This window comes from Lepisosteus platostomus, chromosome 3, assembly GCF_059453375.1.
Source record: "Lepisosteus platostomus isolate fLepPlt1 chromosome 3, fLepPlt1.hap1, whole genome shotgun sequence".
NCBI lineage: Eukaryota > Metazoa > Chordata > Actinopteri > Semionotiformes > Lepisosteidae > Lepisosteus > Lepisosteus platostomus.
In genome coordinates this window covers 60,785,286-60,812,506 of record NC_142613.1, presented here as the reverse complement: position 1 = coordinate 60,812,506, position 27,221 = coordinate 60,785,286, and the positions used below count along the sequence as shown (strand labels likewise).

The 27,221-nt window shown below is 37.5% G+C and overlaps 1 protein-coding gene across 3 annotated transcripts; it reads right to left on the bottom strand.

Moving 5' to 3' along the window:
• Window positions 1-6,269: 6,269 nt before the first annotated feature.
• heca (HECA ribonucleoprotein granule regulator) lies at window positions 6,270-26,400 on the bottom strand. Of its 3 annotated transcripts, XM_088626286.1 has the most exons (6): window positions 26,009-26,147; window positions 25,401-25,489; window positions 13,387-13,464; window positions 11,936-13,009; window positions 7,874-8,028; window positions 6,270-7,093 (listed from the first exon to the last, which is right to left on the bottom strand). In XM_088626286.1, the coding sequence occupies exons 2-6, from the start codon at window positions 25,432-25,434 to the stop codon at window positions 6,929-6,931; spliced, it is 1,506 nt and encodes a 501-aa protein (XP_088482412.1). In that variant the 5' UTR covers window positions 25,435-25,489; window positions 26,009-26,147; the 3' UTR covers window positions 6,270-6,928. The 3 variants fall into 3 exon arrangements, with proteins under 3 accessions (XP_088482412.1, XP_088482409.1, XP_088482410.1); XM_088626283.1 differs by lacking the exon at window positions 25,401-25,489 and having other exon boundaries at window positions 26,009-26,400; XM_088626284.1 differs by lacking the exons at window positions 13,387-13,464; window positions 25,401-25,489 and having other exon boundaries at window positions 26,009-26,400.
• Between the last annotated feature and the right edge of the window lie 821 nt (window positions 26,401-27,221).

The following is a 27,221-nucleotide window of genomic DNA, read 5'->3' as shown; positions in this document are numbered from 1 at the left end:
AAACATAAATGTGTTTTCTGCATACTGCTCGTTTAAAGCCTGCAACATGAATAAGACAAAATCATTTTTGATAAAAATATTAACAGGACATACAGGCTTGTTTGCATGATCATAGATAACATTTTAATGATGATGGCATCAAAACATTAAGGAATCATGGAGTTTTAAAACCTTTTTAATTATCAATAAAGACTGAAGGACCATGAAAAGAATGTTAGAAATGAATTTGGGGTACCTGTTCCAAGCCAGTGCCTGCTGTGTTTCAAAACACTATTAAAATATTTTTCACATAAAAAGTTTACCTCATAGCAATCAGCATAAAAAATGCAACATTACAGTATCACTGCTTGTCTATAGCACATCCTATTTTAAAGTGGACCTTACATCACAAAATCCTTTTTCAAAACCTGCTTGCCTGGGGCACTTATTGTACATATACAGTAGGCTTGTTTTACAGTTTGATCATCATTCCACTTCATTTACAGCATTCTATTCATAGAAAAAAAAACCCTTAGAATTCATGACTGCCTGAATGTCTTAGTTGTCACAGAACTCTGCACAAAATCTAAATAATGACACAAAGTCAAATGTAACACACAAAAGCATGTATGAATATTTGATTTTGATTTTTTGTTTCCTAGAAACAAAATGCAGGAAACATTTCCCAGAGCAGATCTCGATTCCCCTTCAAGAAATCATTCTCAATAAAATCTGAAAGTGATTGGCCAATTAGGAAATATTCTTAAAGGTTCATTAACAATCATGTGACCACTTAAAGAAAATTGACAAGTCTGAAGAAGATGCTTCTGATTTCTGCTGCTTTAAAAAATAATTGTTTGTATACTGACAAGCTGTCTCTTTAAGATAAAAAGCAATGAGTACCACAATGTAAAGATTTAAAAAAGAAAAAATGCGTAAATTGTAAATTGGCTCATAATTTCTGTAGAGAACTCAGGTTGAACTCTGTGGTTCTGATTTTGCTGTCTCACACCTCTCATGCGAAGACTGTAGCCAGCATACCCCCAAACAATTGAGCAAGCGCAGCTGAAATGAGGTGGTTTTGGGTCAGCTAAGGTTCCTTCGGCTTGCCTTGCAAAAACAACCCAAGGGACTTGTCAGCCAGCCATGAGTTTGCACCGATGTCAGGAGAGATGCAATAGTCCTCTGATCAATGTTACCTCTCCTCTAAGACACTGCGGAGTACGACGCTTGGCAAATTGTGAGCAGACCAAAAGAAGGAATGGTGGAGTGCATGCAGGTCCTTGTCCCCCACGCATTGAAACAGGGGTCCTGACTCTCTGTGGTCATTAAAAATCCCAGGGTGTTTCTCGAAAAGATAAGGGGGTTACCCCGGCGTCCTGGCCATATTTCCCATTGGCCTTTACCAATCATGGCCTCCTAATAATCCCCATCTATGAATTGGCTTCATCACTCTGTTCTCCTCCTCACTGATAGATGGTGTGTGGTGAGCGTACTGGTGCACTATGGCTGCCATAGAATCTTCCAGGTGGGGGCTACACACTGGTGGTGGTGGAGGAGAGTCCCCATTACCTGTAAAGTGCTTTGAGTAGTGTCCAGAAAAGTGCTATACTGTATAAGTCTAAGGAATTAATATTTGTGAGTGAAGCTGACTAAAAAGTGGTGATTCCAAATTGGCAAAACATAAAAGATAAATACCTGACTGTAACAAATCTTACATAGAGAGAATATTACTGGTAATTCTATTTTTCAAGCAGAAAATCAAATAATGAATTCAAATGATATGTTTTTCAGAGAATGAAACTCTCCTTTTCCTTCCTTATTCAACATCCAAACCCTCTTTTGAACATGGCTATTTTCCTGTAATTTTTCTTTGTTAAAATTTTCGTAGTTCAATTTGCAGGCAGCACCACAGTTTTAAACATATTTAAATCTTATCACAGCATCTCATCACTAGTTTAAGAGTTTTTAGTGTGGTGCTCTTCCAAACATGGAGTGTGCAACAAAGGTGAAGTTTTGCTTGAAAATGTTTGTCAAAAAAGGTTTCAAAGAAACAAAAATGAAAAACATTTCAAGAAATGTGTACTGAAACTGCACGTTTTCCCATTATACAGAAACAATAGCTAGAATGCCGTGGTAATAAGGTACACCCTACAAACACAATTTAATTCCACTAGTTCTTCAAATGATGAGGACCTTTAGGTGAGCATGCAGATGGATTATTGCACTAAGATAAAATACTGATCAAACACCTAGCAAAGCCCAAGTTCAAAGTAATAACAGATGTCTCTAAACTAACTACATATTCTTATTACCTCAGACCCTCAGAAAAAAGTTACTTCACTAACTACCAAGTTGTGGTTGTGAAACAGGAAAATAAAACAAAATAAAACTTTCTCTCAGTTCACCATCTTTACAACAAGAGACATAATGTTTTTTAGGGTCATTAGCTAAAATATTTGGAATCTCCATTGAATAACAAACTGTGCCTCAAAGAGCAGGAGGAATGGAATAGATTCAACAGTAAGTAACATCTCATCCACGTGCTTTTGAAATATTTGCAGACTCATCCTACCTCATATTTTCAAGCATGATTGCCCTCAATTCAAGTTCTGATGCGAATAATGTTGTATGGGATTGAATCGAATGTACCAGTTCCAACAGCCTCAAACAGGAATGATACCTGAGGATTGTTCAGGTTAGGGAAGGTGACTGAAGTCTGTCTGACCTTCTGCAAACTAGATATTCACTGCCTATCCATTTGACCAGGGAGTTCCTAATATTTGTATAGACAGTGCAGATTTTCTTATAGTAACTGAAAGCTCAACTGCACACTTGTTTTTTTTTTCTTTATAATCTGAATATTTGGCAAATGAGACAGATAAAAAATCTAACCCTTTCAAAAGTATCCTACAGTTGTCTGGATTTCAAAGGCTTGGTTTCTGCTGAGTAGTAGGACACCACATTATATTTTAATTCAATATTTTTTAAGAACAGGCTTTGGAAGGTGTACTGCATGTGGTCTGCACCACACAACAGCTAGAAAGGAAAAGAGTCCAAAATGTATAGATTCTACAATAGTATTTCCTCAACTATTATTCCTACAACACAATATTATAATTACTGCAACAGATTGTTCTACACAGTAGTACTTAAAGCTCATTTGATGCAACAAATCTGTTAATTCTGAAGATTTCCTAAAGGTAAAAAAGGTGGTCTTATCAAGTTTATTGCTTCTAATGGATGAAAACACTAACATAAGCGTCCTTAGAAACATGTAGTTTTACATAAATTCTGAAATTGTTGTAAAGTGTGTACCAGAGCTTAAGCAAGCTTAGTGCAATAAACTGTGGAGCACGCTGTTTTCTCAACAACAAAATGCAAAAGACGTTTTTTCAGTGGTTATACATGCAAAATGTAGCATCACTCCAACAAGGTTCCAAGACTTTATGTCAGACATACAGTATTAGTAACCCAGTAATTGAGCACTGTTTAGAGTGTTAGGCCTAAGGATGATCAAACTGGTGCCTTATCAGTTCCATATCCCCTGCTTCTTACACACTAAAAATAGTAGCAGAGTAGCAGTGTAAATGGAGGCCATCAGTGCAAACTCTAAAATCAGTGTGTATCAAAAAGGCAAAACAGGTTTGTCCACATTTATTTCACTTTCTAAACAACTGTTCTTAACATATTGCACATTTAAGATTTCCTCAGGTTCAGACGTAAACCCTTCCATTCCACTCCACTACTTTTTATCTGCATGCTGTCAAACAGTAAGAAAGCATGTGTCTTCCTCGTACAGCGAAATGCTTATTTTTCAGATTCTTCATACAGTGCTGCAAAAACGACAGCTGTCCCGCATCTCCAAGAACAACATCTGCTCCTAAAACTAATGAGTAAGACTTTTTTTTCTTCAGTTTATGAATGTGTCTGTTTAGATAAAAAATGGAAGAATGTGAATAAACAGACCAACGCTATGAAATGGAGCCTACACACTCTTATTTGCCTTTACTTCAATTTAGGACTTACTCAGCCTTGCTCTGTGCAGTTGTGAGGAAAGTAAACAAAAATGACAAAGGAACAAACAGAGGTTACATCCACAATGAAAAGCAAAAAGAAACAAAAAAACAAGCTGTGGAGCCCTTTCTCACAGACCTGAAGGCAGCTCCCCAGCCAAAATGTTGTATTTAATCATCTTTCCTTCTACTTTTCAGTGCAGAATTAACCACTCACATCTTCCTTTGCACTTTTAATGCTGACACAGCTCCCCACACTAAACTCTTCACACAAAATATTAGATCAATACTAGTTTGGGGATTTCTGTGGTGCTGTGTAAGCTAAAAATACTACGAAAAAAAATATGATTGATGAAATATGATTCAGCCAAATCATATAATTTTAGGAGATTATTCTATTGTTTTCCTAAAATCTACAGGTCAATTTATTTTGTACAGCTGGGTTATGTGGACCATCGACTAGATTCGTTTTTATATTCACTTATAATCAGCACTTTCTTACATGCCCACACAGTTTGGATACACCAATTGTTTTAAAATGCTGCTGTTCCTGCACAGGAGAAAATGACAGAGGTGTACATGTGACTCTGACATGCCCAGTGGCAGAGCCATTAATTATATCAAGTTGGAAGCTGCAGTTCCTAAAAAAATCATACGTACTGTTTGGAGAAGCAGAAGCTCTCTCAAAAAATGTTGCTCAACACCTGCACATGAGCAGCAGGTTATGAGAGACACTGGTTGCTGAAAGCTAACAGACCCCTGACACAATCCCAACCCTTCCATTGTAGAATTCTGCCAATTATCTGCCATGTCTTGGTAAATTCTGGCATCATAGGCAACTAGTGACATGGCCTAGACTCAAACTAGTGATGTCTAGATCACAGAGGCCAGTCTACTCCAAGAAGAGTGGAATGGGTTTGCACTGTCCAGAGAATTCTTAAAATATATTCTTAATATGGATTTTAACAGTATGGTTTTAGTTGACACTTCACAAATCTTTGGTAGAAAATCTGGAGATTAATTATGGTCTCAAATCTTCATAACCATGGCATATAATCTGCAAAGATTTGTTAATTACTGGAAGGCCTCAGTCTTAATAATGAATTTGTTCGGCAGGAAATATAGCCACCATTTTTATATTTGTACAAAACATACTGAGAGGGAAGAAGATCAAGGCACTTTATGTACTATCATACTTCTGAATTTACTTTAGAAGCATTGTGCAACATCATAGTCTTCTCTAAATCAGAACAGCTGGGTTAAAAACAGACCTGGAAGGTTAGATGAATTTTTGTTCTTCTTGTCACAAATGTGTGATATCTTGGGGAGAGAAGAGTTACCTCATGGGAAGGATTTCAGGGATGGGGCCAGGGGGACATGTGAGAAATTGAGATTGCTCTTTTTTGGCATGCTATGAAGTTATACTGTCACCTCCTAACAAAAAAAATGGCATCATAAAAATGCTCAAGCTTTTCCTTGTGAAAATCTACAGCACAAATTACAAATCCGATATACTGATAATTCAGGTTTATAATCAATCAGATATAAAGGTTGTTTATTAAAAGCACCAAAAATATTTAATGTCTAATTTCAGTTTATGGTTTAATTTGCAATGAATCATTGCTATTGCTACATTTATTCTGTTTACATACTGTATATACATACACGTATACATGCCCATACTAGATTCTGATGAATCAGTGCCCGCTTTTCAACAACTGTCTAAGCCACAACTTAAGATAAGGGTCCACAACGTTAATGTTCTTTTCATGATTTGAATAACACATACAAATTACTTTAGCTCTGTCTGGATGGTGTTTTTATATACCATATACAATCAGTGCACCGGTTTTTAACTCACCCTCATAGCTCTTCAAGGAGCAACTGCAAAACGTCTTGAACAATTCTTTCCACCAACTGAGGGGGGATGAGAGGGTGTATTTCAATGATTTAATCTTTCTATTTACTTTTTTTTTTAAAAGCCTAGGAGGGCAAAATAGACAAGAAAAAGTCGTTACGTTCTAGGGAGTAAGGTGTAGATCATAACTGGTGCTATCTATCTGTAGTAAGGCCTTTTCACACTAATATAAATGCAGTATGAACACCATGCTAAAGTGCCAACTTCCTACTGTTTTGTTTACATGTGACATTTTAAAAACTACTAAAATTGAAACTGTATTACAATTCTGCTTAAAAGAGCACAAACACACTCATGGATACTGCAGGTGAGATCATCATTAAGAAATGATTAACTAAATGACTGAAAGTATGTGATTGAGCTTGCTTGAAAGTTTTTATTATGTTTCTCTTATAACCGCAAATTATTTTAAAGTGCAACCAACTGACCTACAGAAGTTTACATTTTTTCAGACAAATTTCATATGGAAAACAAACAAGGCAATTAAATACAAGGCAAATATAGTAATATACTTTGCTGCTAAATTCTTCAAATCAGTACAGCATTCTAAAAAGTCATCTGGGGAAACATTTGTCAAAAATATTTGCAAGATGCAAATATAAGGAAAATGAAGAGATAAAGTCTTGGAACCTTGTGACACCCAGACATATGATGCTGCAGACCCGCATTGCATACTTTTAATTTTTAGTTTCAATGTTGCATTTATTGTTTTTGTACAAAAAAAGCCCATCTGGCAAACAGTTACATTCACTTGTCACAGTTTTTTTTCTGTTTTGCTTTTTTAAATCTCAGTTTCAATACCTTTCAGGAAATTTCTTTAATGTGCAGTGCCTGAGATTTTTCTACAAATCTTTTTTTAAAAAAATGTTTTTCTTGGTATTGTAATATTATTATGTTGTGTAAAAAAAAGGATTTTGTTAAATAACACATTCTGAATGAATCTTGTTTTCATGAACAAAATAATGTTACCTAGAAAACGAACCATAACAATACTAGTTCACAAATTTAGCATTCGTCAATAGGCCTCCAAGACTTTGTAGGATGAAAAAGGCTTTACGAAATGATAGTCTAAATTCCCACAGTGAGGACATTGCTGTACATTGCTGTATTCTGAAAAATACAGCATTCCCACACGCACATCTATCACAGGTTTCCCACAGTGCTTGCAGTTCAGACGAGCCTGAGAGTGAGCAAGAGATACAAGTTCAAATTAGAAAGTAGCCATGTTAGCAATGATGTAAGTACTTGAACAATACTATTCAGTGACGTTAGAGGAAGAAACACAACATTAACATTTATACAGTACCTAATTGTTTGAAATATGCAAAAATGTCAATGCCAGAAGGAAGATCTTTCTTGAAAAAGAACAACATAGACAGAAGCTAAATCTTCGAAGAATTTTGAGAGTTAGGTGTCATAGAAGCCAATTCTGATCATTCCTCAATGTTTTCTTTCCTGTCTTCATGAATTAGTTTTATCAGATCCCTTAATAGGGTGCATTTTGATGCTCTATAGGCACCTATATTACAGCTTAAAGAAGTAATGGAGACTGGAAAGTACAATTCTCACAAAGAATCGATATCTTTGAATTTTTGATTCAAGAAGATCTATTACAAAGTATACCGATGACACAATAGATATCTGATTATTTCATTCCAGATTGCACAGTAAATGGCTATACACTTGCTTTCATTATTAAGTGTAATCAAGCGATTGTAACATTGCCTTGTACAGGTATATCTTGTTTGTAAAAAATGTTTTTCATCTCCTCATGCAAGTTTTGTAACAGTGATTGCTTCTTTTTATAAAAAGAGTAGGCTTTGCAGCTTTCTGCACCCTTTTACAAGTAATGCATTCCACAGATGTACAATGAATTGTTCAAATATTTGACATCCATTTGTTTGCACAAAATGTACTCAAATTGATATACTTCTTTCTCAGAGAATTCAAACACACTTACTTGACAACATGGTGAGGCTGCCAGTATATCATATGTGTACATGGTTCCCAACTGATGCCAGCTACCATCCCATCGAGACTTGCATTTTATACAGATAATTTTATGAACACCCTCTAAGCAATCCACGCATATTGCATACAGGTGCATCAGCCTCCCTTCAGAAGAGAAGAAAACAGTTACTTGATATTGAAAAATGCACAGGTCATCTCTGTAGCATCAGAACAATCAGGAGTAAAACATATTCACACAAGCACTGGCAAATGATGGGTGTCTACAGTATGTGCACAGACATAAAAAGAACTTAAATGGAAGAACACTGTTTTTGCCATATTTTGGAATTCAGCATCTTTGGGCAGAAGAGAACCCAAACAGGCTCACAACTAAAACTGCAAAGGCAGTAACATTGTAACACTGAGCTGTCATAATGCATAAGACAAGTATTCTCTTTTGCACATTTCCAAGGTCATTAACCCTTGGAAAGTATTCTGGTAGTATACTAAATACCAGAAAGAATGCAATTGTATCGTGATAATGATATTTATTTGGGCCATTTTAGTGGTTATACAATATTTATATGGGCCATATAATGTTATACATTCAATTTATTACACAAAAATATTTTTTGGAATGTGTTGGTATTTATTTACTAATAATATGGTACATTATCATAGATTACTTTCAGACAATCTCCGTAACATGTACAGTGCAAAATCTTACAATCTCTCTTCAAAGACATCTACTCAGACAACATAAGATTCACAGCAATGACACCACAAGATATGTAACAATAAAAGCTTTCATTTTTTTTAAGTATACAAAGCTGCATGGGTAAAAACCTCACGTGATTAAAAGTACTACTGTGTACGTTAAAAAAATTCTAATGCAACTAAAATTCTCAAAGCCTGAATTTTTTTCATAACTACATTCAGTATTTGACAGAAATTAAGTACAAACAACTGAGAATCCTTTTCTAATAAAATGGAAAGTGAAATGGCAGAGTGAGGGACAGTGAAATTCAAGCAGTGGAAGTAGACAAGCATGTTTCAGAATCTTCATTGCTTGCATGGCTAAAAGAAAACAAAAAGATTTTCTTGGTGAGTGCAGAGAGTGTTGCTCAAGGCAAAAACAGTGGTTTGGTAACAGTTAACAAGCTTGACTCTTTGTTTTTCATTTCTGCAGGAAAATCAACATGATACATTTAAAACTAGTGAATGAGAAAGTGTTTTTAACACACTGAACCTGTGACATTTAAGTACACAAGGGCTGCAAAAGTCTGGAACAAGCTATCCGGTTGCGTTGTTGCTCATTTCAAACATTGGTTCAAATGAAATCCTCGGATCAACTAGCTAAGAAAAAACAGAAGAGCCAGAGAGGCTAAATGGCCTGCTTTCAACATTGCAATTTAAAAGCATTCTTAATGTTTAATATTCTTGACTGAGCAGCATAAGATGATATATTCTGGTACATTCTGGAGCATGCTACTAATCGCATTCCAGAATATATACTCTCAGCATCCTAAAAGCTGACATATTCCAGTACAGTCAGAATATCTGCTAATTAAAATATACTCTCAGTCTATGGTAAAGTATTGCAAGCCAAAGCATACAAATTTCGACAAGGACTTAAGAGACATTCATGGGATTTGGATGCAGGTACAGTATGTAGCTGTGACACTTCCAAAACTGGCAAAGTCAAAACTGCAAATCATGAAGTGTTGGATAGCTTTGATTACCCTTAAAGTATAACTCCAGTTTTCTTCTTAAAGACAAACAGATCAAAATTAATAGTTCCCTGAATGCTTTTGCTGCAGTTTAACACTTACAAAATACCAGTTGATGCTTTCAATTATCCCAGTGATTATAATGTGAAATATGATGTACAGTACAATGCCTTGTAAAAGTACTGCACATTTTGTTGTCACATTTTCCTGGTTTAAAGCTTGCAGACATGACACTTTGAAGCAGAAATTAATAGTTGTTATATAATCGACTTTCCACATTCAAAGCTTTAAATAAAATTGAAAGAAGTAAATAAAAAAGTAAATATTTAATAGGAAATAAAAATGGGAAAATAATGATTGTCTATATATTCAAACTCTAAACTGTGGCAAAATTATCTTAAGAAGCCACACAATTAGTTTAGTAATTTCAGTCTATTTGCAATAATAACAATAGTCACTCCAGTCACTCCACAAAGCTGGACTGTACGGCAGAATGGAAAACTGATCATATATCCCCAAACAGAGTTTGTAAAGAGACACCAACATGATACTGGAAACATGCAAGTATGGTGGTGGTAGCATTATTTTATATTTCTTTATCTATATCAGGGACTGGAAAGGTTGTCAAGACTGAAGGGAATACAGATAGGGGAAAAACAAGCACTAACACAAGTGGAAAACCAGCTTTACACCTAAAACTGAGAGAAAAAAAACCAAAAGACATGCTAACATGAACCCATATACAGTAAGTCTTCAGTTTGAGTACTGAAGTTTTAAATAAAATGTTCAGTTTAAAAAAAAACATGTGTTTGGATCATTCTGTGATTTCCCAAAATGGGGCACACCGGGAAAGTTCTGAATGGGCACTGTAAATAGGCCATTTGACTTTCTTAGTTTCCTTGTACTTAAAAGACTAGATTTTTTATCTTAACACTTTGATAAAGTAACAATAACAACATTAATAATAATTATTATTATGTGTAGTTAACATCACACTTCATAATAGTGGACATACCTCACCCACAAACGAAAACCCGGCAACAACCGGGGTGGCATATGGCAGCCAGGATCTTTGATGCCCAAGCAGTCAGGTCCTTCCTCTAATTCTTTATGACACGATCCCCTGTCATTATACTTCTCCTTAAAGTTCTGCCATTCCAACTACTAACCAGGCCCAAACTTGATTGGCTTTTGAGATCTGATGTGATCAGGTGGTAAGGCCACACCTGTACATCCGTTTAGCCATTCAAAACAATATTAGAATTTAGAAATGCCCTTCACCTCTTGATACTAGGAACACAATACGTTAAGGCTTCAGCCCATGAGAGCGCTTTATCAATACCCTCTTTGTTATTGCAAAGATCCATCTCTGTTTAGCTACAATATGCAAAAGTGACAATTCTCATTTTGAATGGAGAATCGCCCCAGCCTCTAGTGAGGTAAAACAATTTTGCAGGTGTCAATCTTGTGCTAGGCAAATCCATTAACAGTAAAAAGGTTAGTGCTATTGTTGCTTTGACATTGCCGCAAATTCAAAGTTGAAATTGAGATGCCCATAATAACGGTTACAAAGAGAGGAGGCCATTAATCTTGTTTTGTAGTTAGTAGCTAATTGATCCAAGGATCTCATCCAGCCATTTCTTGAAAGAACCAAGTGTATCATTTCAGCATCATGGCTGGGTAGTGCTTTACATCTTCTTACAAACCTTTGGGTAAAGAATTGCCTCCTGTTCTTGGTTTTAATTGTACTTCCAAAGTGTTTCCACAGTACAGTGTAGTACTCATAATGTCCTTGCATTTGCACTGCAATTGTTTTTCCACGTGTAAAACTTTATTCATTTTACAAAGCAAGTAATAAGTTTCATAACTCTACAAGCGTCCTTGTGGATGATTACTACTGCTCTCCAATCAAGTAGTAAAAGTATCTTGCATTTTGACCCTTGTAATGTATTACATAATTAATTTTTAAAACATGTACAAATTAAATTCAAGCATGATGTAAACTTTAAGCTTGCAGATTCTGTTAAGTATAGGATATTATTTGGCTTTAAGATATTGTAGATCACTTGAGGAACACAAAAACACTAATGCAAGTCATAACACTAATAAGTGTTAATAAGACAGTATTCCAATTATGAGGCCAAACAACTACCATATAAGGGGATAGAACTGTAATTCCTATAGTGTGATAGTGATTTTTACTACAGTATTTTTGGAACACTAAATAAAACAAATTAAAATGATCTTCATATGTCTGTTGATCAATTCCAGTGATCTACCTGTACTAAATTACACTGTACATTTCTGTTCAAAGAGGATGATATATAAGAGCTTGTCACTACCTTGAAGATGGCAGGGTACATCATATTCAATCTCATCATGTCGAGAGGGGCTCAGGAAAAGGGTCCCATCTACAAGTGGGAACTGCTCAAAAACAGGCAACACGCGGTGGCACAGGGCGCAATTCACCACATTCCTGTGACTGGCACTGAGGGCTGCGAGAATGAACTTCCTCAGATCTTCACCCTGGCCAGCATGTGCATCGTCCTCCATGCGCACGTGGTAAGTGTTGAGCTTGTGCCGGGGGATGTGTGCCAGGAGCTCAGAAAGGTCCAGTCTCCGCAAAAACTGCACAGGGGTGTCTGCTGAGGCAAGTCTAGGAAGAGACAGGCTACCGGCATGTTCACCATGGGCATTCCGGCTGGTTGCCCCACCGGTCGAGAGGTGCTTTCGGTGACTCTCCATATGGACAGCATTCTTGAGGAACTCCCCTAAGTGCCGGGAGCCACGTGGGCCAGTGAAAGAGGATGGAGAGAAGAAGGAGAAGCCAGAGGGGGGAGACTGACCAGGTGAGTCACAAGGTGAACGGGGACCCAGACTGTTGCCACAGAAGGACCCAGCAGGACCCTTTTCTTGTGAATTCTGCCTGTCTATGGATTGTCGACGTGGCAGCTCGTGACTTGCTGCCTTATGCGCGAGCTTGTTTCCTGCGGAATGCCTTCCTTTCTTGGGGTCTTCTGGAGATTCTCCCCCACCTCCGCTGGCCAACTTGCCAAGACTCTTTTCGGGCAATACTTTCTTCTTCCGGTCGTCCTGCATCCGTTTCACCTGATACCAGTCAGTGTCCTTCTTGAGATGGCCCTGGCCGCAGCGGCAGGAACAGAAACGAAAGGCTAAGTCATAGCCCTTTTTGGTCCACATGTTCTGCCGGCACTGCTTCTCATTCCAGCTGCGGGCTCTGCCAATGCAGTTGAACTGCACGAGGATACTGCTCTCCCACTCGTAAAAGCACTGCAGGTGCATCCAGTTGCTGTAGGGGCAGACCTCACTGTTGCAGACCACTCGCTGGTAATCGTCCTTCTCTAGGTCAATGGATCTTCCCAGACTACAAACCAAAGGAGTGGCACATGGTGCTTCTGCAAAAACAAAGATTTATTAAAAAAAACTAATGTAATGGGTATCGAATTGTGCCCCTAAAACTACAAATATATGTAAACTAGCAGATGCTTTTATCTTTGACATCTTCTAACACATGTGACACCAGCTAAACAAGTCTTTTTCTTTGATTTAATGCGGGAAAATATGGATAAATTAGAAATGCTGACACCTGGATTTTTAGTCAACCAGAAGCACATCTATTTTTGTTTTCTCCAGAGTAATCAATAAATTGATGTAATGAACCAATGCATAATATTAAAACCAAGTGCAGCAACAAATCTGTTTCAACATTTCAATAAGAATACACATTAGTATTCACCAAAAATGTATATAAAGCTGATAAAGTTCTATTTACCTATTGTTTTAGATCCCAAATGCAGTAACTCAGAACCTGAGGTTGAGTTGTCCACTACTACATAGCAGAAGTTATCCCCTGAGGTAAGAACCACAAGGTGAGGATATGGCAGGAGGAGGAAGGAACAAGAAAAATGACATGATAAATAACAGGAGTTGGTCCAGGATACATTTTGCTGGTATCTGATTAGTGTAGCAGGCTTTCTTACAATTTACATGCACAAATTAGAAAGTCAAGGCATTACTGGATAACAATCACAATAAAGCTATGTATAATATAGAATATGTGGTTGCCATGGTCAAGCCTTTATCCACATTCCAATCAAAATCCTCTAAAAATCAATGAAAATAATGCATTTCTAGACATATTTTAAGCTAGTAATATGTTTATCTGGAAAATAGTAAACGTTTTAGAACATGTACCAAAACATTTATCTATAAAAATAGTAGACTAAACATGTTTTTTTTTAGTTCCTTAAGTGACCATAGTAGATACACATTAGAAACCTCCTTAACGTCTTCCATAAATACATAAGAACAATGAAAAGTTTATAAATGAAAAAAGACCAAATTAACCCTCCTTGATTGTTTGGTAGGTTACTGAATTTCATCCAGATAAGGGGTGTCAGCTTAATTTTTTTTTATTATTTTCCACTTATATCTTTGCATCCTTGTTTCATTGTTGGGCGTAAACATAGTGTAGTGGCCTTTCTTACTATATACAGTGGGTATAGAAAGTCACCACCCCCTCTCAAAATTTTCACCTTTTGTTGCCCTTAAACCCAAAAAGAAGACAAATAAAATCAGACCTTTTCCAGTTTTATTTACAAATTGTATCTTGCAACATCCAAGTGAAAAAAGAAAGCAAGAATAAAAAAGTAGAATAATTGGGTTGGATAAGAGAACACCTCCCTGAGTTAATACTTGGTGGAAGCACCTTTTGCTTAAATTACGGCCTTGAGTCTGTTTGGATACATCTCTATCAACTTTGCACTTACAGAATTGTTCAAGCTCAGTCAAACTGTGTGGTGACTGTTGATGGACTGCCCTCTTCAAATTATTCCAAAGACTTTCTTTGGGATTTAGATCGGTGCTCTGACTACACCACTCAAGGACATTCACCTTCCTGTCCTTTAGCCACTGTACGGTTGCTTTGGCGGTGTGCTTTGGGTCATTGTCATGTTGAAAGGTGAACCATCTTCCCATTTTCAACTTCCTGGCTGAGGGCTGCAGGTTTTCTTCAAGAAGTTGCCTGTATTTTGCATTATCCATCTTCCATTGTATCCTGACAAGTGCCCCAGTCCCAGCTCAAAAAGAAACACCCCCCCCAACAGGATGCTGCCACCACCATGCTTTACTGTAGGAATGTTGTTCTTTGAATGGTAAGATGTATTGGGTTTTTGCCAGATGTACCATTTTGAATTCCGGCCAAAAAGTACGATTTTGGTCTCATCTGACCACAGCATCTTTAAGGTGCTTTTTAGCCAAACATAAACAAGACTTGATGTGGCTTTTTTTAAGTAGTGACTTTTTTCTTGCCACCCTCCCATACAGGCCACATTTGTGGAGCGCTTGCGATATTGTTGTCACATGCTCACAATGACCAATCTTTGCCATAAACGCCTGTAGCTTGTTCAAAGTTGCCATCGGCCTCCTTCAATTCATGTCTTCAACATGTCTCCTTCAATTCAATTCAATTTATTTTTATAAAGTGCCTTTCACAACAAGGTTGCCCCAAGGTTGCCTCCTTCTTGCTCGATCATCCAGTTTGGAGGGATGGCCTGATCTAGGCAAGGTCTTGGTGGTGCCATACGCCTTCCACTTCTTAATGATGGTCTTGACTGTGCTTCATGGGATACTTAAAGCCTTTGAAATCTTTTTGTGCCATCTCCTGACTTGTGCCTTTTCATAACTTTATCACAGAGTCTTTTGAAAGCACCTTTCTGCCCATAGTGGATTCTTTGCTTTGAAATGCACTTCCAAGCAGTGGAATCCTCTAGAAACAGCTACTTTTATTCTGAACTAAACAAAATCACCACAATTGATCACAGATGGGAGCCAATTAGTTTGTTGTGTGATTTGTAAGGTGATTGGTTATACCTAAGCAAGTTTACAAATGCAATTGTAAGGGGGGTGTTCACATATCCAAAAAGGGTATTTTACTGTTGTAATATTAATTTATTTTCAGAATGTTTGAAAATTTTATTTTCACTTGGCTAATGTGGGTTCTATACCCACTGTAGATACAAAACATTAAAAAAATATTCATTGGGCAGACTAACTTAACATCTATAAAGATTCTGAATGTGTGAATTAGAATCTCTCTGTTTAGGACTAGGAATTTCATTTCATTTTACTTGTCCCCTCTTTCACTTTTTCCTGAATAGCAATATCCTTTCTACAGTGTGGTGACCATGCCTGGACATAAGACTCTAAATGAAAAGAGAATTTTCATTTACACACTAAAGTCACGCATTTTAAAGCACATTATTGCTTCTCCACACTGAATTAACAAGTAAAGGGTAATAACAAATCTACATAAAAATCTTAAATCATTTTCATAGTTTCCATTTTGAAATTCAATGCCACTGTAATATTTCTAAATATATATTATTACTAACCATAATAGTAATAATCACATCTTTACATTTCATTTGAGCTCAGTCATAATCAGTCCCCATCTATGCCTTTTTGTTTCTTCTATTATTTCTGCAGCAAGTGCAACTCTACCACATTACTACATTTCAAATCATTGTGAATCATCCAATTTAAATTGCCTCTGTATTAGTGCCCCTCCATTGCCACACACATTTAAAATATTCTTGCATAATAAAAAACATGTGTATTTTTCTTCGTCTATTAGTGGCATATTCCTGTCACTATGACTTGTTAGGTTTTCTATTTTTCTATCTGTCCGAGTCTGAGTGTGTCAAACTACCCAGTCGAATTCCTAAAGCAGACTCACTCTGTTCACTGATCTGAATGTGATTCTTGGACCAATAACATGATGTTGAACAATGAAGATGAGTCTCATTCATAAACATTCTAATGTTACAGTAGCTGCCAAAGCTACAGCATAGATCAAAGTTTGCAAAGTGTATATCTATAAATTGATAACAACTAGCTTTTTTTAAAGATCATTATTTCACAGATGGCAACTAAAAATGTATTTAGTGCAATAAATGTTTATTACAAACAAGTTGATTCAGGCCCTAAAACTTTGTTACAGATCAATATACAGTGATGAGCATTGCAGTTCAATATCGATGAGTGTGAATGGAACAGACACTCTCTTTTCATTTCATATGACTTGAATCAGATGCAGACACGAGTAGGGTTTTTTTTTACCATGTCTTTCTGATCCACAGCACATACCACCATTTCGGATGCTGCCTGATCTTCCTGAATACTTTGAACACAAATCGATATTATCTCCAGCTGCATCAAACAAACTCTACAAACTCCTACATCGTGGTGGCATTATGATGACAGTCTTTTCAGTTAATCTTCAAGGCACAATCAGAGTCTTCACAAATGTTGTCTGACAGCATTGAGACTATTCTGGTTATGACTCTAACCACTCTCAGCTCCTCTTATGCTTGAAGGATAGCGTACTCAATCTTTGAAAATTCAGGGTCTCTCACCACTCCTGACCATACTCACAACAGAGTAACCAAAAACCATCAACTCTGTTCTACGTGTAGCTTTTATTTCACTAATGTTCGTGTCCAGGATGCTTCTGTTTATGTCTTCAAAGTCTTTTCCTGCTTTGCTGTCTTTAAGTTTGAGAGAAATCATACGTGGAGTCCTCCCTTTGGAAAGAGTTAAAATTTTAAAATGTATAAATGAAATGTAAAACAAGATTTGCAGGAGAGAAAATAAACTCTTACATTACATTATACTGTATGTCTTATGGGTCAGTAATAATTTCTAAAGCTGTTATGTGACAAGAGAAAAGTAAAAGAAAATACAGTGCCTTGCGAAAGTATTCGGCCCCCTTGAACTTTTCAACCTTTTGCCACATTTCAGGCTTCAAACATAAAGATATACATTTTTTATTTTATGTGAAGAATCACCAACAAGTGGGACACAATTGTGAAGTGGAACGAAATCTATTGGATTTTTGAAACTTTTTTAACTAATAAAAAAATGAAAAGTGGGGCGTGCAAAATTATTCGGCCCCCTTGCGTTAATACTTTGTAGAGCCACCTTTTGCTGCGATTACAGCTGCAAGTCGCTTGGGGTATGTCTCTATCAGTTTTGCACATCGAGAAACTGAAATTCTTGCCCATTCTTCCTTGCAAAACAGCTCGAGCTCAGTGAGGTTGGATGGAGAGCGTTTGTGAACAGCAGTTTTCAGCTCTTTCCACAGATTCTCGATTGGATTCAGGTCTGGACTTTGACTTGGCCATTCAAACACCTGGATACGTTTATTTGTGAACCATTCCTTTGTAGATTTTGCTGTATGTTTGGGATCATTGTCTTGTTGGAAGATAAAATTCCGTCCCAGTTTCAGGTCTTTTGCAGACTCCAACAGGTTTTCATCCAGAATGGTCCTGTATTTGGCTGCATCCATCTTCCCCTCAATTTTAACCATCTTCCCTGTCCCTGCTGAAGAAAAGCAGGCCCAAACCATGATGCTGCCACCACCATGTTTGACAGTGGGGATGGTGTGTTGAGGGTGATGAGCTGTGTTGCTTTTACGCCAAACATATCGTTTTGCATTGTGGCCAAAAAGTTCGATTTTGGTTTCATCTGACCAGAGCACCTTCTTCCACATGTTTGGGGTGTCTCCCAGGTGGCTTGTGGCAAACTTTAGACGAGACTTTTTATGGATATCTGAGAAATGGCTTTCTACTTGCCACTCTTCCATAAAGGCCAGATTTGTGCAGTGTAAGACTGATTGTTGTCCTATGGACAGACTCTCCCACCTCAGCTGTAGTTCTCTGCAGTTCATCCAGAGTGATCATGGGCCTCTTGGCTGCATCTCTGATCAGTCTTCTCCTTGTCTGAGCTGAAAGTTTAGAGGGACGGCCAGGTCTTGGTAGATTTGCAGTGGTCTGATACTCCTTCCATTTCAAGATGATCGCTTGCACAGTGCTCCTTGGGATGTTTGAAGCTTGGGAAATCTTTTTGTATCCAAATCCGGCTTTAAACTTCTCCACAACAGTATTACGGACCTGCCTGGTGTGTTCCTTGGTCTTCATGATGCTCTCTGCGCTTTCAACAGAACCTTGAGACTATCACAGAGCAGGTGCATTTATACAGAGACTTGATTACACACAGGTGGATTCTATTTATCACCATCAGTCATTTAGGACAACATTGGATCATTCAGAGATCCTCGCTGAACTTCTGGAGTGAGTTTGCTGCACTGAAAGTAAAGGGGCCGAATAATTTTGCACGCCCCACTTTTCATTTTTTTATTAGTTAAAAAAGTTTCAAAAATCCAATAGATTTCGTTCCACTTCACAATTGTGTCCCACTTGTTGGTGATTCTTCACATAAAATAAAAAATTTATATCTTTATGTTTGAAGCCTGAAATGTGGCAAAAGGTTGAAAAGTTCAAGGGGGCCGAATACTTTCGCAAGGCACTGTATATCCTGCAGCTCAATGACATTTCTTGAATGATCTTTAATTGCACCTCAAAAATAACAGACTGCTTAAATGCTCACTGAGCATGGAAATGGCTGACATTACTGAATCACATATTAATAAATGTGCAACAGATTTTAGAAAATGATTGAAAAACTGACTGAAAACTTCCAAAAAATTGAAAGGGGAAACTGCAGATTCTGCAATGCAGCAGACTGTACATGACATGCATGCAATCCTTTTCAAATATTCCACATTGACAAAAACAATTAACTGTAACTGTGCAGAAAGGTAGCATGGTTACACAGATTATTAAATCTAAAGCCAAGTCCTGCAAATGCCCCTACCTATGGTCACAGACTTCTATAGCTATTCTGCCTTCCAAAAACAACAAAGAATACAGCAACAGAATAACAAAAAAAAATAAATAAACTTACTTACTTATGAAAATAAATAAAATTGGTCACCAAAAGCACTTTTGATTATCAATTAATTAGTCTATGAGATGATATGAGAATACTGAAATAAGTTATTCCACCTGACTATATTTAAACATGGGGGAAATGGTTTTCAGAACATGACTTCAGTATTTACGTGAACATTTCAATTGCATTCCCCTTAAGATGCAACATAAACATATTTGGTTTTAATGAAGCTGGACATTGAAGTGTGCTCAAGGGTGGCCTAGACAAATACTGTACATATAAATATTTTTGTTGTAATCATCAATTCTTTTCTATTTTTTGTTTTCTAAATTTGGAGTCACCACCTGTTAATCTACTCAGCTCACTGGTACAATGAGCAAACCCCCATGGGGGAAACATGGAATCTCTACTGACACTCCTACTTGTTTTAGGTGCTTGATGTTTCACAGTCTGAAAACTCTAGATTTTTACAAGGCTCTTAACTTAAACTACGTAAATGGATTCATATCAACTTGGAATTATTACTAAAACTATTTAATGTTAAATGCTCATAAGTTTCATCATTATATTTCTTAAGAACTGGCGATATATTTTCAAAGAAAAACCAAATGTACAAGACTGTACATGACTTTTTTTCTCATTTACAAATGGCAAAATACAATATGCCTAATGTTCTGCTCCCTGCTGCATACAGGCCCATACAGGTACAACAGGTACAGTTAAAATGCAACTTCAAAGTTCAAGTGTTCAACACAAACGTATGTAACGTACCTGTTTACAGAACTGAAAAAAGCCTGAAAATGACAGAAAATCATTCTGCCCCACTTGCTCATTTGGTATTTCAGTAGCTAAGTGAAATCTACAATTTTGTCTATTTCCTGAAGGAGACCACACCGGGCCTCAACTACGTGACTGGAAATCCCACAACTCTTTTCAAAGTTATCAGCTGTGGCCCTGTTTACTACTGAGAATGAAATACCCCCTAAGTTTACTCTGTCTATATTCCCCTTCTACACTCGGAACAGACCTCCCTGCTTCTAATCTGAAATGTTTTAACTCCTTTGAAATGCCCACATAGGACTACCCTTTATGACCAGGAATCTTTATTTTTTACATTTTGAACCACCTATTATTGGTATGGTGAAAAGACCTGAAGATAAAATTCTAAATGAGATCTAACTAGTGCATTTGAAAACTCAAGTGAAATATCCTCCGATTTAAATAACACTTATGAATTTTATTCCTATGCATTCTGTTTGCTTTTTGTTCTTCCCCACATTGCCTTTTTGTGCACGTAGAATAACCCACCCAAAACCCCTTCATGTATAGCTTCCTGAAGCTCAGGGTAGCACATCTGAGCCCATCATATAGAGTATATTCCTAATTCCGATGTAAATCAATTTGCACTTCTCCACATCAAATGTCATTTTCCAAGTGTCTGCTAAATCCACGATTTTCAAATATACTTGTAATTCCTTTATTGCTATTTTTGTTTTTGCCACTCCTTTTCGTATCATCTGGAAATTTAACATGGATTATGATGACTGAATGCCCCCCTGTTCAGGTCAGGAGCCTGTCAATCTTCTCGGGGAGGTTCACAGCCTGGCAGCAGGCACCAGGCAGGCAACACTCCATTCTAGACTCACTATTGCTTATGCACACTACTCTGTGTGGAATTTATAAGCCAGCATTAATCCCTGCTTCATTTTGTATAAACAGGGCCAAATAAGAAAAGAACTGTCAAATAAGAAAAAAACATCTTTTGGAATATTCTACCAAGGACAGACAGTCTTTGTTAACAACTACAGAAATACAGACAAGCCAAGCCTGGCTAAAAAACATTCCTGTACTAAAAAAATAAACTCACCATTTGCATTGTGCTATATTCCTAAACCATTCGGATGCTGAAAAATGCCACTAAAACTGACTTTTCTGAAGAAGCTAGAGAAAAGGAAAGGAAATATACAGGAAAAATAATACTATAGAAAAATATATGAAATGCACCACTTCAGCCTGCAGGGATCTCTGCTTTCACCAAGCACTGCACCTACCCTCAGGCATGAAGCTACAACATCCTTATGCCTGAGGATATGAGCACTGCTCCTTCAAACTTGTTGTTACACCCATTTGCAACTATGGGGATCCCAATAGCCCACAGTGGACCCTCTGCTAGTCAACCTTTTGACCTTTTCCACTGTGATGTACTACAAATACTCCTGAGCAAAACAGATGTGTACACAATGCTAACATTCCATGTCATGTCTTGATCCAGCAGGGTGTCATTCAACAAGGATTCAATTTCAGCACTGAAAAAGTTTACACAAAAAATCAGCAAATACGGTGTAAAAGCAAAAATTGTTTTGAAAACTCTAGTCCCCATTCAGACTCTGAAGAAAATGAAAAAAAATCTGCATATTAACATTTTTAAAGACCTCCATATATAAGACAATCTCGTCATTATTTGGATATAATAACTTTATAACTTAAACAGACCTAGGCAGTGGTGACCAATAGCACAGCATAGTGGGTAAGCTTTTGGAATCATCTGATTGGTGATGGGTTCAAGTCAATGTTGCAAACACCGCTGTTTTATCTTTGAGTGAAGTAAAGTACTTCACCACAGTTGCTCCAGTCCACCCAGCTGCAGAATATAATTGGGGACCAGTGGATAATCCCCAAGATGGATTGGTGTCCCATCTAGGAGGGGAGTCTTTAGTCTTAGTCAATAATAAACAGGATGATCTCTGGTCCAGTAATCTGCTGTGGCTCTAGTATGGACTTTACCTTCCTATTAACTACAGTATATCTTAAGCCTGCAATGCTGTCCCACTTTCTGAGCTTAAAAGCATGTGATGTAAGAATTAGTTTCAGAATATCATGGAGTACATTACGTCTTTAAATACACTATTCTGGTTGTCTCTTATCATGATTACTAATTTTACTTAAGCAGCATATTTCCAAAAATGTATCTTTAATGGTTACACATCCAAATGGCCTGATTTCATGCTGTGGAATTACTTGAAATTTATGATAGAGTTAATAATTAACAAAGAAAACAGTTGTAGGTAGTAGGGTATTGTTTTGGATCATATTTCCATTGTTTAATTTCTTCAAATGTGCAGTAAAAGCAATGTGCCTATTAAAGTTTATTTCTTTATCTTTGCTTAAAGTAAGTTAACAGAATGAAGGAATTAATATAATCTGTCTAATCTGACCACTTGGCTCAACAAACCTGTCGGAAAGCTTTTGTGTTTCAATGCCCGTTGGCAGTTAGGGTAGGGCTTCTGCAATATAAACACCAACCTATGCTGCTATGGATAATCAAGCTGAGGCAGAGGGAAATTGTGCTGGGAGACTGTCATTCAAAATCTTGTTTCTTTTTTCACAATGTGCCAGCTATTCTTGGAAAGGTAGGTTGTTTTTTTTACACTATCTGCACCACTCCTATTTCCATAGGGCCTGTTTTGCCAGCACCTGACTTGTGAGAGATTTATTATTTTGGCTAAGGTCACACAACCCTTTCAAGATCTTTTTTTTTAATGTTATTCCACACCTGAAGCACCCAATTCCATTACTTGGGATCCCCACACCCCCTGGTTTTTGTTCAAGCTGAACTCATAATTAATAACAATAATTGCTTACACTTGTATAGCGCTTTCCTGGACACTCCACTCAAAGTAATGGGGACTCCCCTCCACCACCACCAATGTGCAGCATCCACCTGGATGATGCGACAGCAGCCATAGTGCGCCAGAACACTCACCACAAATCAGCTATTAGTGAGAAGGAGAACAAAGTAATGAAGCCATGATTGGTAAGGGCCAATGGGAAATTTGGCAGGGACGCCAGGGTTACACCCCTACTCTTTTCGAGAAACACCATGGGATTTTTAATGACCACAGATAGTCAGGATCTTGGTCTCATCCGAAAGCCTTTTTTCAGTATAGTGTGCCCGTCACTATACTGGGGCATTAGGACCCACATAGACCACAAGGTGTGCACCCCCTGCTGGCCCCGCTAACACCTCTTCCAGCAGCAACCTTAGTTTTTCCCAGGAGGTCTTCCATCCAGGTACTGACCAGGCTCACACCTGCTTAGCTTCAGTGGGCCGCCAGTTGTGAGTTGCAGGGTGATACTGGCATAATAAACATAACTGAACACATAATTGTATTAATTATATGATTAATTGGAGTGTTAAACATTTTCAGCTTTTAAACATCTTGAAGGCTACCCGTTTAGTGTAACATCATACATGTAACTTACAATATCTTACTTTTGGGTGGCTAAAAACCTTGAAAGGTCTGTTAACAACTTCTTTCACTTGAGGTTGCAGTTCAGTAAGTCTAACTAAGAGCTGTGACGAAGCATAAACCAGGTGCATCTGTTCTACAGTAAGTAAAAGACATTTTAATGTTTGTCCTTTATTCTTCATTTGATGCTATTATTTTTAATATTATTTAAAAATATTATTATTTTTGTATTCCCTTCTCTTTTGTTTTATTGTAAATAAAATGAGTTTTATACAAAATAAAATGAGTTTTATACAAAATAAAATTATTATTGTTGTTATCTGGCCATCTGCCCAGTTAGCACTCAATGCAATGGATGGTAGATCAGGGAGACATGATTTAACAGACCACATCCCAACAATTTGAAGAAACACATATATGTGCCTTATCAGAAACAAAATAATACACTGTGTTCATGCAGGCATTCCCCTCCCCCGCTCCCCAAACATTTCAAACTTTCTCGTTTGTTAAGTTGACTTTAAATCTAACTTCATTAGTTCTTATGCAGCAGTTTTTTTTGTTTCACTTCCTCTTTCTTCCCTCCTTCTTGGTGGGAAGGATTCAGACATTTACTGTATGCATCAAAAACACATTTCTTCTGTAGAAATCAGACAAAGAAGAGCGATCATTCAACTTCCCTTTCTAGGGCTCTGCAGTGGAAAAGAGCGAAATGTATAAAACAAGCGTCACCTGTGCCTTTAAACAACATTAGGTTGACACTTGTGTAAGCCAGGAAAATTCACTGAGGTCTAAGTAGTGGTGTGTTAGAAACCTCAGTCTGGTGCCACTCTATGTTGTGTTTTACTTCAGCTAGAGAAGAGTTTCACTGTTGCACCGATGCAGTGCTGCTTGTGCAAGTCACTTGTTTGTTCCACAACTGTAGCTATAGTGCAGCAGAAACATACTCCATAACCTTCCATTCTTCCAATTCTCACACTAATTCATGTGCCTCAATGACTTTCTGACAATGTAGCACAACAGCAAAACTATAGTAAAAGGTTTGTGTCAATTTAATAGTGATTTCAGCACTTTTAGAAGAGCATTTTTGTTCTTTTTTATGTAGGCGATATATCAGCAAAGAATGCATGAGATCTTTGCAAAAAAAACAATATAAGTTTGTCAGAGATCTAACGCTTCATGCAATGCAACAGCTGGAAAAGAGCTCTAACAGTAATCATATAAATTATTATTTTATATAACTATAATTATGCTACTACAGCATAACACAATATTCTCCACGCTATATTCTCCAATACAAACTAATTTAAATGTTAACAGCAGTATTCAGAAACATGAGATGTTGTTGGATGCCAATGAACACTGCGTGCTCAACTAAAACTAACTATAAAATAACTGTACAATGCAAACCCAGAGGCTTAAACTCATACTTTCAACTGTCAGTACAATACTGGAACAGAAAGGCCTTGATGCATCTTTGTAAATGCCAGACACGTGTACCTTTACACCATAAAGCAGTACAATGCCTTAAATTAGAAGCCTTCCACTAACACATGGAGCTTCTGGTGTTTATTAAACCTTCAACACCAGAATTTAACTTGTTACTTAAACTCTTTCTCGTTGTTTAAATCGTGTTGTACTTTAACCATGCTGAAGCGCACAGTTAACGAACTCTAATTTTGAAAGCACTGATAGGAATGCAGTAATTTATGAAAAGATGGCCTTCACAGATCATTTGCACACTTACCATCTTGCAAATCACATTGCTGAATTTCTGGCATGTGGCTTTGTTTGAAAAATCACTTAATAAAATAGGACATTTTCCGTTTAAAGCGTCTGAAAATATCAGAAACAGAGACAAGACATCTGAACATGTAAACTGCATGTTATGTAGTATTGCAGTATATAAACCAGGAAGGCAAACATATAGACATATAATATTATAAAAAACATACATTTTGCATACATGACATCCCAATCTGCTGAGTTTCGTGCACGTTAGTGTGCATTACTTTGATATCGATTTACTATATATGATGTTTAAGGTAGGAAACTTCCTTTTCTTGAAGACAGAAATCTAAGATTAATTAAACAACAACCCGAATGAGATCAGCTAAAACGGGGGCATTGTAAGTTACCAGTCCCATCTGAACAAAGCTTCAGCTGAAGCATTGCCTCTCCACGACAAAAACAATGCCATTTTCACGCACGCAGAGGTATGTTTCCTCTCCTCTGCACTCAGTAGGAACGTGTGTGTAAACAAAACGTTAAATCCAGTTGTCATTTCGTTCCAAGCGGGCGAGATCCACAAAGGTAAGCAGCCGTGCATTCTAAAAGCATGAATATTGTTCTTACCACTGGAATTCTCATTTGCCAGTGCAGCTGTAGCCCCCAACAACGTTGCTGCCACCGACTGTGCTGCTGTTGCTGCAGCACTGGCTCCATTTTCCTGTTCATCTCCACTGCTATTAGTGCGTTTATTTCTCTTCCCCTTGTTGTTTTTCTGGTTGGGCATGGTGCTTTTCCTGATCCTATTTAATGCTCTTTATCAGAACCTGCTGTCTTTCATGTCCCCCCGGTTCTCATCCGATTGCAGCACGGAGTTTTTGCTTCTTGTCGTTTGCTGTTCGCAGGTGGCTCTGGCGTTTACAGTCTTTTCACCACCATCCAGATTCCTGCAGCACTGTCAACGAAGGTATAGCATGAAGAAGGCGTGTCTGTCTTGTTTTGATTATGATTCTGAATCTCAAACGGCCAGGCGCTGTTTTCCTCCTGCCTCGGTGACGAATCGCAGCTCCTCCCACCGCCCATCGGCCATGGTTTATTAATAGAACTGGCAGGGGGAACCTAAGTCGAGAAGTTCTTTTGAAGTGAAAATAGGCCGGGTTTCAGACGGTAGAGGTACTCCCTCAATAAGCCTGTAAGCCTTAGGCTGGCCAGCGGTTTACTGTCCAAAACTTGTTCTTCTTGGGTGTGATTTTGAAATCTACTCTTAATTGTTTCTGCACCTTGGAGAATTAAGATGTGTGACACTAAATACTGTATATGGTGTACATTTCTTAAGATTGACGATAAATATTAAGTCTCAGTAATATGTTTTCATTTGGAAGCATTTGGAAGTTTGTAACTGTTATATCGCAGTCGATGTGTATTTCCTACAAAGGGTACATCAAAGTAGTACAACAGGCACATCCTGATTTTAGTCCACTGCTGTGGTATTGTAGAATCTGTTAAGGACATTGCACAGGAATAAGACGACATGAAGTTTGGGAAATTCATTTTATTTACTTTTTTAAAAGCACACTTCTATTCCGTGTATGTTAACTTGCACTTGCAAGTTAGTGTAATATGGGGGGAAATGTCACAGGTCAATAAATCGGCATTGGGATAGGTCTCGAGTTGCCGTGTTCCATACCAGAAATGAGCGGGTTTCTTATTAATCGGTAGGTGGTGTGCAGAGAACGTTTATGGCTGTAAGCATTCAGTTTCCCATTGCACAGTCATAGTGCAATGGGAGAAGGGGGTTTTACAGAGTGGAAATCCCTTATACTTAGGTTTTAGGAATTTA

Excerpts from the sequence above, each read along its gene's own strand:
- heca (XM_088626283.1), bottom strand. The coding sequence starts at position 26,168 with ATGCCCAACCAGAAAAACAACAAGGGGAAGAGAAATAAACGCACTAAT. Across the intron at positions 13,010-13,386 it reads TTTGGGATCTAAAACAATAG|AAGCACCATGTGCCACTCCT; the intron begins GTAAATAGAACT and ends TTGTTTTTGCAG. Across the intron at positions 7,094-7,873 it reads CAGCCTCACCATGTTGTCAA|GCTCGTCTGAACTGCAAGCA; the intron begins GTAAGTGTGTTT and ends GCTCACTCTCAG.